The 10,047-nt window shown below is 48.5% G+C and overlaps 1 protein-coding gene across 2 annotated transcripts in view; it reads right to left on the minus strand.

Annotated features, from left to right (window-relative positions):
* Positions 1-7,941: 7,941 nt before the first annotated feature.
* Positions 7,942-10,047, minus strand: part of Ift22 (intraflagellar transport 22) — a 6,429-nt gene continuing 4,323 nt past the window's right edge. For both annotated transcript variants that reach the window (XM_005344574.3, XM_005344576.3), the window contains exons 4-5: positions 9,629-9,831; positions 7,942-8,596 (exon numbers count right to left, since the gene is read on the minus strand). In XM_005344574.3, the coding sequence (XP_005344631.1) occupies positions 8,448-8,596; positions 9,629-9,831 (352 nt within the window). In that variant the 3' untranslated portion in view covers positions 7,942-8,447. The remainder of the gene's footprint in view (positions 8,597-9,628; positions 9,832-10,047) is intronic.

A 10,047-nucleotide genomic window follows, 5' to 3' on the forward strand; every position in this document is an offset into this window, starting at 1 on the left:
TAAAGGCGTGCGCCACCACCGCCCGGCTCAGATGCCCTCTTCTTGCCTGTGTGTGCAGGTGCATGATGCCACTAGTCTGCCTCAGCCAGGATCACGGGATCTTCATCTTAGTTTGCTAACCTGGCTAGCCAGCAAGCTACTGAGATCCTTCCTGGCTCTGACCCCTTCCCCCTCCCCCAAGTGCCTCAGTGCCTGGCTTTTGTGTGAGTGCTGGGAATCCAAACTCTGCTCCTCACTTTACCTCTAAGCCATCTCTCCATATGTCCATCGATCGTGCGTGCGTGAGACACATCAGTTGGCTAACTGGCTGCCTGCAGGTGCTGGGGAAATCTGTCCATCTCTGAGATTGCAGGAATCACCACCCTACCAGGTTGTTGTACGTGGAGGCTACGGGTCTGAACTCAGGTTCCCCTGCTCTCAGAGCAGATGCTGTACTGACTGGACCATCTCCCCAACTCCCAAAGAGATATATACTTTGTTTTTGTTTTTTCAAGATAGAGTTTCTCGGTATAACAGCTATTACTGTGGTGGAACTCACTCTGTAGACCAGGCTGGCCTCGAACTCATAGAGTTCTGCCTGCCTCTGCCTTCTGAGTTCTGGGATTAAAGGCATGCGCCACCACAGCCAGTTCTTTTTTGTTTTGTTTTGTTTTGTTTTGTTTTGTTTTGTTTTGTTTTGTTTTTCGAGACAGGGTTTCTCTGTAGCTTTGGTGCCTGTCCCAGAACTAGCTCTTGTAGACTAGGCTGGCCTCGAACTCACAGAGATCCGCCTGCCTCTGCCTCCCAAGTGCTGGGATTAAAGGCGTGCGCCACCACCGCCCAGCCCCACAGCCAGTTTTTTATTTTTTTTTTTTTTAACTTTGTGTGCATTGTTGTGAAGGTATCAAATCCTTTGGCTGGAACTGGAGTTACAGACAGCTGTAAGCTGCCATGTGGGTATGGGGAACTGAATCCCTGTTCTCTGGAAGAGTAGTCAGTGCTCATACCCGCTGAGCCATCTCTCCAGCCCCCTGAAACAGGTTTCTAGGAGTAGAAACTTAGCATGAAATTCATACGAGGAGATGAGGCTTGTTTTGATTCCCACAGGTTTGGGTGTCTAGACTCCTCAAGTAGACCTGAACTGAAGAGTAAGTCTACGCTGAGCCTTAGAAACGGGGCGGGGCGGGGGGGGGGCTTTCATAGTCCCAAGAAAGAACTGGACAGAGGCCTGGAGCTTGGTAGGCAGAGTACTTGTCTAACACAAAGAAGCCCTGTGTAACACCCGATTTTGTGTTACACCCTCGGTACAGTTCACACGCCACTGTACCGAACGCGAGTCGAGCAAGGGCCTGGAGATTGAAAGAACACACAGAGAGACCAGGGTCATTCGAAAACAGATCAGCCGAATGCCTGTTTATTCAGACTTGGGGAAATCCTTATGTATCTAACTGCTGCACAAGGATCTCCGCCAGGCAGGTGGGAAATTACCATATTAACAATGGAGTAAATGCTCTGCAGCTAACCACCAGGCGGGGCAGGGAGAGCACAGAAACACACAGGAAGCTTAGCTGATCATAAACTGTCCCCGAGAATGCACCCCAGGAATAAGGGAGACCAGGGCCCTACAGCCCTGGGCTCCATCTGCGGCATCATATCACCTGGGCATGGGAGCGCAAGCCTGTAATCTTAGTACTTGGGAGGGGGGGGGGAGGAGCAGGAATTCAAGTTATCCTTTGCTACGTGGAGAGTTTGAGATCAGCTTGGGCTACACAAGACTCCAAAAAAAAAAAAAAAAAAAAAAAAAAAAAAAAATATATATATATATATATATATATATATATATATCCAAAAGCCTGGATTAGAATGAACTGAGAGTGCAGAGTGGATAACAGATGTTTCTCACATCAGACATCAGGGGCTTTTTCATTCTGTGGTGGGAACAGGTGGCCTGCACACAACCATTGCTGCAACTTCATCAGGAAAAAGGTTCCCGTCTTAACACACGGAGAGACAGGCAGTCACATCAGAACCACAGTCTCTTCTTCATATTAAAAGCAAGAATGCCTTCCCTGTGTGTGTGTTGCTACAGACTGAATTTAGCGCCTCTCTCATGTTACAGCTGAAGCTGTCCCCAGCCCCACACTGGGGGATTCTAGGCAGATGCTCTACCCTGAGCCACACCCCAGCCCCTCACTGGGGGATTCTAGGCAGGTACTCTACCACTGAGCTACACCCCAGCCCTTCACTGGGGGATTCTAAGCAGGTGCTCTACCACTGAGCCACACCCCAGCCCTTCACTGGGGAATTCTAGGCAGGTACTCTACCACTGAGCCACACCCCAGCCCCTTATTGGGGGATTCTAGGCAGGGGCTCTACCCTGAGCCACATCTTCTACCACCTTTTCATTCTGAGATGGTATCTCACGAAGTTGTCCAGGATGGCTTTGAATTTTCTCTGTAGATCAGGTGCTGTGGAATAGTCCTTCTGTCTACTGCGTCACTATGATTGGTTTAATAAACAAGCTGACCAGCCAGCCAATAGCTGAACAGGATAGAGTTAGGTGGGAAAGCCAAACTGAGAAAGATGGGATGAGGAAGGGTGGAGTCAGGAGATGCCAGCCAATTGCCAAAGAAGCAGGAAGTGTAGAAGATTAGATAAGAAGGTATGAGCCACATGGCAAAACACAGATGAGAAACATGGGTTAATGTAGTTTAAGAGTTAGCTGGTAACAAGCCTGAGCTATCAATTGAGTGTTTATAATTAATATTAAGCCTCTGTGTATAGGTTATTTGGGAAGCTGCTAGTGGCTTGGGAAAAATCTGTCAACAACCGGGCTGCCACGGACCGGCTCAGGGGAGCCACTCAGACCGTGGGAGAAGCAGGGTCCTGGTAACAGGAAGGCACAAGTTCGGCGAATGACAGACAGACACAACACACAAGAGAGTAGTTGGAATCTGCTGCAATTTTACTAAATTAATGTTTTCATTATATAGTATTCAAACAAAGAACAAATCAGAAGGTCATGTATCATTGGTTGGCACAGTATGAAAGCTTCTTTTAGTCACATCAGCGATATTTAAGAAAAGTATATTCTCAGGAGCAGGTGTTAGACATAAAGCACCCTTAGAAGAGGAAATCTTGTCCTTGGGAATGTAAACCTCAGACAAGTGGTTTCATCTTATGAATAGAAAGTTTCTGTCTCATTATCGTTATCCCCTTCCTCTTCCTAACCCTTTATTTCATCTAGTCACCAAATATACCTAATCAGTTCTCTGCACCTGTTGAAATATACTTTTTAGTACCTTCTTATGCAGCAGACATCATGGGGGTTGGGATCTAGCAAGCCTATCCATAAAGTTCAAAGTATAATATAACAGTCTTTGTCCGCCAACATTAACCCATCTATTCCCTTGCCCATCATACACCCCATGTATGACAAAGGTTCTGCTGTAGTCTTATACATTCCCATACTGTGCTTCCTTATCCCAGAGCTGTTCCTGAAGAGAATGATCCTTGTCTTGTATATATAGACTATCATTATTATGAAAGAGATTGTGCAAAGCTCATATCCCACATAGCCAGCTACTCGAGAAACCTGTCTATGCCCCAAGGGTGGCCAATACCAGGCTGTCTGCCATTGACCTCCAGGGAGCCTAGTCCCATAGGACACGTAGCTCCCATCTGGTATAATGACATATGTCATGTCACACAGACCACACTGGAGTTGGTTTGGCACCGGGAAACTCTGTTTTTTTTTTTTTTTTTTTTTTTTTTTTTTTTTTTTTTTTTTACGTGTAAGAGTGTTTGTCGCCGGGCGGTGGTGGCGCACGCCTTTAATCCCAGCACTGGGGAGGCAGAGGCAGGCAGATCTCTGTGAGTTCGAGACCAGCCTGGTCTACAAGAGCTAGTTCCAGGACAGGCTCCAAAACCACAGAGAAACCCTGTCTCGAAAAACAACAACAAAAAAAAGAGTGTTTGTCTGCATGCATGGATGTGTATAGTATGCATGCAGTACCCATAGAAACCAAAAGAGGGCATCAAACCCTCTGGAGTTGAAGCTACGGATGTCTGTAAGCTGCCAGCTGCCAAGAGGGTGCTGGTAAGGAAACTCAGGTCCTCTGCCAGAGCAGCCAGTGTGGCCGAGTCATCTCCAACCATTTCATTTTGGTTTTTATACGAGACCAAGGGATATCCTCCTGCCTCTGTGTGTACACATGAGCTTGCATACCTGCATCCACGTGTATATGCAACATACGCATACATACACACAATACATGGATCTGTGTGCTCTATGACCTGAAAAATATAGTGATCTCCAGGGACTTTGCTTGATCAATTTTAAGACATGGATGTTCAAATGACGATGTAAGCCAGGCACAGGTTTCTGTCCAATGGGCTGTACTTCAGATCACTTCCTGTCACCTTACTGACACAAGGAAACATGATGCTTGCTCTTTCCGGACCCCTTAAGGTCACTTTCTGACTAGGTGCTTTTTCCCCACAGCTGACCCTGACCCCAGTGGTGGCAGTGATTTCAGTTACTGTAACAAAATACCTGAGGTGACCTCTGAGAGAGAGAGAGAGAGAGAGAGAGAGAGAGAGAGAGAGAGAGAGAGAGAGAGAGAGAGATCGGCTCTGGCTTGTGGTCCCCCAGGTTTCAGTTGTGGTGGGTTGTGTATAGGCCTGTGGAAAGAGACACACCATGTTGGAAGCAGAGTGGAGCAAATCTCCCTCCTCGTGGCCACAGAGAAGCATATGAAAGACTGGCATTCCATGGTCCCCTCAAAGGCCATGCTCCCCATGGCCTCCTATCAGGACTGACATCTCAGAGATGTCCACCTTCCAACGGCACCAGATCAATGATCAAGCTTCCAACACTTGGGCCTTTGGGCCATTTAAGGTTCCATGTGGTGGAATGTTATTTTAACTAGGCAAAGATGTGTTACATTTGTTTATGCTGTGGAATATTACTTTAATTATGTGAAGGTGTGTTGCATTTGTTTCATGATGTAAGATGTGTGCTAATTGTGTAAAGATGTGTTGCATTTGTTGCATCTTGCCTGCCCAAGGCACCTGATTGTTCTAATAAAAATCTGAATGGCCAATAGCTAGGCAGGAGAGGGATAGGCAGGGCTGGTGGGCAGAGAGAATAAGTAGAAACAGAAATCTCGGCTCGAGAGAGAAGAGAGAAAAGAAAGAGAGGGAGACACCCTGGGCCAGAAGCCAGGCAGTGGCTAGCCAACCAGGTACGAGAAGCAGTAAAGGAAAGAACGGTAAAATGGTTAGGTGGTGGGGGTGGCACACACCTTTAATCCCAGCACTTGGGAGGCAAAGGCAGGCGATCTCTGAGTTTGAGGCCAGCCTGGTCTACAGAGCAAGTTCCAGGACTGGCTCCAAAACTGTACAGAGAAATCCTGTCTTGGAAAAAAAAAAAGTAAGGTTAAAAAGCCCTGAGGCAAAAACGTAGATGCTAACAAGAAATGAGAGCTAAGCTAAGGCCAAGCGTTCATAACTACTAAGTCTCCACGGTTTGATTTGGGAGCTGGTTGGTGGCCCCAGAGAAAAAGCTTCATACAGTTCAAACTACAGCACTGTGGTGACTATTGCTTTACTAGTTCTGGTCCCTGAGGGCGACACTTAAAAATCCAGGCTCGTTGGAGGGAGGGAAGAGCAGAGGTCTGGGATCCAACCCTATCCCTGTCTGACTTGCTGGGTCTCCTTGGACTACAGGGGGGATAGGGCCACAGACAGGAATGCGGGCGGCCACTAGAAGCCAGCAGCAGCCAGCAGCAGCCCTAGTGATGGTGGATGCCCTTAATCCCAGCACTGGGGAGGCAGAAGTTATATGTGAGTTCATGACGAGCCTGGTCTAAAGAGTGAGTTCCAGGCCACCCAGGGCTACACAGAGAGTTGTCCCAAAGTCAGGTCCCCAAACAACAAAGCAAACAAACAATAATTCTCTGAAATCATCGAGAGTGATTATGATGGGGGAGGGGGGTGCGGCTTGACTTGTACCCAGTAGGTATCAGTTTTGAACTTCTGACCTCTAGTGTTGAGAGTGGAGCCTTAAAATGAGAAGAGATCAAGGCAAGAATCATACTTTTTTATTTTCTGTGACCGTGTGTGTGCCCGAGGACACTTGTGAGCGTGCTGCGGGGTGTGCGTCTGGAGGTCAGAGGACAGTTTGCAGGAGTTGGCTCTTTCCTGCCACCGCATGGGTTCTGCAGATCAAGTTCGGGTCAGGAGGCTTGGCAGCACACGCCATCACCTGCTGGGCCATCTCACCAGCCTTTTCTTGTCGACATGAGCAACGTTCCTTCAAGTTACCCAGAATGGTGACCGTGGTGAACGCTGGGACCCAATCCTGCTAGCCTGTCACACTCTCACCAGTGATCTATCTCATGCACACGGCGTCTGCTTGCTTAGAAATGATCCAGTCTCGTGTAGCCCAGGTTAGCCTTGAAGTCCCGATTCTTCTCCTGCTTCTACTTTCTATGTACATGCCTCTGTGTGTGTGTGTGTGTGTGTGTGTGTGTGTGTGTGTGTGTGTGTGTGAGCGTGTGCGCCATCAGAGCCCAAAGGTGATGAGAGATATCTTCCTTGATCCACTTTACTTACTAAGTCGGGGTCTTGAACTGAACCCAGAGTTGGCTGATCCCAGCTTGTCCAGTCAGCCAATTTTCCTTGGGGGGGGGGTCCTGTCTTTGCCTCTCCTGTACTGGGATTACAGCAAGTGATCACACTTGCCTGACTTTGATGAGTTCCGAGACTCTAAATCCAGTCCTCACCACCTGCTCGTGTGGCAAGTGGATTGATCACTCAGCCTAAACCTTATATTTGAGACAGGGTCTCTCATGGGCTTGAAGCTGACAGAACAGAATAGGTTGGCTGGCCAGCAGTGCCCAGTATCTGTGTCTCTGGCTCCCCAGTACATGCCACAATGCCCAGCATCTTTACACTTGGTTAGGGATTGAACTTTGGGTCCTCATGCTTGCAAGTCAAGCGCTCTACCAACTGAGCCATCTCCCTAACCCCTTGTATTTCTTTAAAAAGACACTTTGTATTGTTGATTTTTTTCTTTTTCTAGAAATGGAACCGAAGGTCTCCTACAAGCTAAACAGTGATCCATTTCTAACCCGCACTCCCAGTCCATCGCTGGGGGATTCAAGCACATGTTCTACTGTGAAGCCACACAACTGGCCCAGTCCTTTGCTGAGCCCCTCCCTTAAAAAAGACTTATTTGTGTATATTTGTGTTTGTGTGGTGTTCTGAAAGAGATGTCCCTCATAGCCTTGGGAATTTGAATACTTGCCTCCTAGTTGGTGGCACTGTTTGGGAGTTCTAGGGGGTGTGGCCTTGCTTGAGGAACTATGTCTCTAGAGGTGGGTTTGGGGGCCCACTCACTGTCTGCTCTCTCTGATGTGTGTCTACAGTTCGATATGAGCCTCTGTTTCCTGTCCCTGCTGCCACGCCTCCCTGTCTTGATGGACTACTATCTCTCTGGAACCTGAAGCCCACATAAACTCTTCTTAGAATTGCCCTGGTCATGGTGTGTTATCACAGCGGTGGAAAAGTAGCTAACACAGTTTGTGTGAGTGTGTGTGTGTGAGAGAGTGTATGCTCTGTGTGTGTGTGTGTGTGTGTGTGTGTGTGTGTATGTATGTGTGTGGACCAGAAAAAGGCTGGATCTCCTGGAGCTAGAGTTACAGGCATAGCTGCCCAATGTGGGATCCGAACTCAGGTCCTCACCACTAGCAACAAGTGCTCCTAACCACCAACCCGTGTTTCCAGCCCATTCCTTTTTAAAGTTCTATATAGTGTGATTGTGTTGTGTGTGTGTTTGGGGGGGGGTTGAATGGGGCAGAGCTCTCCTTCCACCTTTAAGTGGGATCTGGGGATTGAACTCAGGTTGTAAGGCTTGGCGGCAAGCACGCTCATCCACTGAGCCATCTCACTGGTCCCTGCTGTTGATTCCTTTATAGCACACAGCACTGCTGTCAAGTCCGGAAGCAGCAGCTCTAGCTGGGTTCTCTGTAAGAAACACCACATCCTTTTTGCTCTCAGGGACATCAGAGATCACATCATCTCTCCGCTCCCAGCCATTTCATTCCCTTAACCACCAACAAACAGCTCAACCTGAAAACAGCACCAAGAAGGTTGCTGGAAGGATGTGTTTATGGTGTGACAGCCGAGACAGAGAGGCAGGGTAGCTTCTTGTTTCTGGAGAGGGGTTGCGATAAGGGCTTCAACTGTAGCCCAGGCTGGCCTTGAATTCTCAGCTCTCTTACCTCAGCCTCCCACGAGCTGGGATCACAGGCCTGCGCCACCATGCCTGACTCTTACTGGCACCTTCTAGCAGATAAGGAATGCGTCTATAGCCACAGGGAGAAGGGCATGTCAGCAGCTGGGTGGGGTGTCAGCTCTGCCTGGGGAAGTCAGCATCGTCTGGGAGGTGGTGGCACAGGGCACTAGGTGATGATGAGCATCTCCTCGCGGTCTCTGCTCTCCGACATGGAGTTGATGATGCTTTTTAAATACTTGATGAATTCCACTCGGACCTCCTCGGGGTCTTCCTCCAGGTTTGAGTGCACCAGCTTCAGCTTGTTCAAGGGGGGAGCTCCACGGGGGAAATGAGACTAATTAATTAGGCTTCAAGGTCAAACAAGCTCTTTCTAGTACGTAACAACCCAGGCTACTGGAGTACCACTTTCTTCCACCCTCCCTCCCTGCTAGGTCTTGCAGTGTACCTAGGCATGCTTAGGACTTGGTCCTCCTGCTCAATCTTGCCAGTGCTGAGATTTCACGCATGTGCTAGCACACCTGTGACATGCTGAACTTTTACAAGCTTTAACCTGCTTGACACATAGGGAATGGCATTGGTAGCAGTGCACGGCTTTAAACCCAGCACTCGGGAGGCAAAGGCAGACGGATCTCTGTGAGTTGGCAGCCAGCCTGGTCTACAAAGTGAGTTCCAGGACAGCCAGGGCTACCAGAGAAACCCTGTCTCAAAAAGCAAACCAAACCTAACAAAAAGTTGAAACTGCCCCTTGGCAATAGGAAAGATACCCAAGTAGATACTGGCAGTTCTTGTTTTTGTCTTTTCTATGGTGCTTCAGAAGGAACCAGGAGCCTTGTGCATATCAGACAGGTGCTCTGTAACAGAGCTGTTCCCTAATACATCACTGGGGGATTCTAGGCAGGTGCTCTACCACTGAGCCACACCCCAGCCCCTCACTGGGGGATTCTAGGCAGGTGTTCTACCACTGAGCCACACCCCAGCCCCTCACTGGGGGATTCTAGGCAGGTGTTCTACCACTGAGCCACACCCCAGCCCCTCACTGGGGATTTGAGGCAAGCACCTTATGGCTAATGCATGCCTCTATGAAGACCTGGTATTTATGAGGTACATATGCATACATAGGCAGACACAAAACATAAGTAAGGACAAAAAAATAAAATTAAAAAAATAAAGACCTAAGGTGAATGGCTTTCCTGAGAATGAGACTTAAGGTTGATCTATGATTTCCAAATAAACATAGAACTATGCTTTTGTGCATTTGTGCATAGGAGTGTGCGCACATGCACCCCCCCCCCAGAAATGCTTGAAACAGTGGAGACAAAAGCAAGGAAAGAAGTCTAGGGTGCTTACACAAAGCCAGGCTGCCCTTGTCACCTCCAGAACCTGGTTTGTGGTGGGCCACGAGCATGCAGTGACTGTCTTGGAGGAACTGCTGCTGGACAAAGCAAGAATACCACATTTCGATTTCCTTTAGGTGGCTTGGGATATCAGCATTGAAGACAATCACCACTCCATGGGCATCCTTCATCAGGGCTGGCCAGCAGGACTCAAACCTGCCAAGAGAGAAGGAAGTCAAGAGACAATGGTAGGACATCCTCGTTTCTCAATGTGGTTGTTGTTGTTGTTGTTGTTGCTGTTATTATTGCTGCACTCTGGACTTTACACGTGTGCAACTGCTCTACCACTGAGCCACACCCCAGCCCCTCACTGGGGGATTCTAGGCAGGGGCTCTACCACTGAGCCACACCCCAGCCCCTCACTGGGGGATT

Source organism: Microtus ochrogaster, chromosome 2 (assembly GCF_000317375.1).
Source record: "Microtus ochrogaster isolate Prairie Vole_2 chromosome 2, MicOch1.0, whole genome shotgun sequence".
In the NCBI taxonomy this organism is placed as follows: domain Eukaryota; kingdom Metazoa; phylum Chordata; class Mammalia; order Rodentia; family Cricetidae; genus Microtus; species Microtus ochrogaster.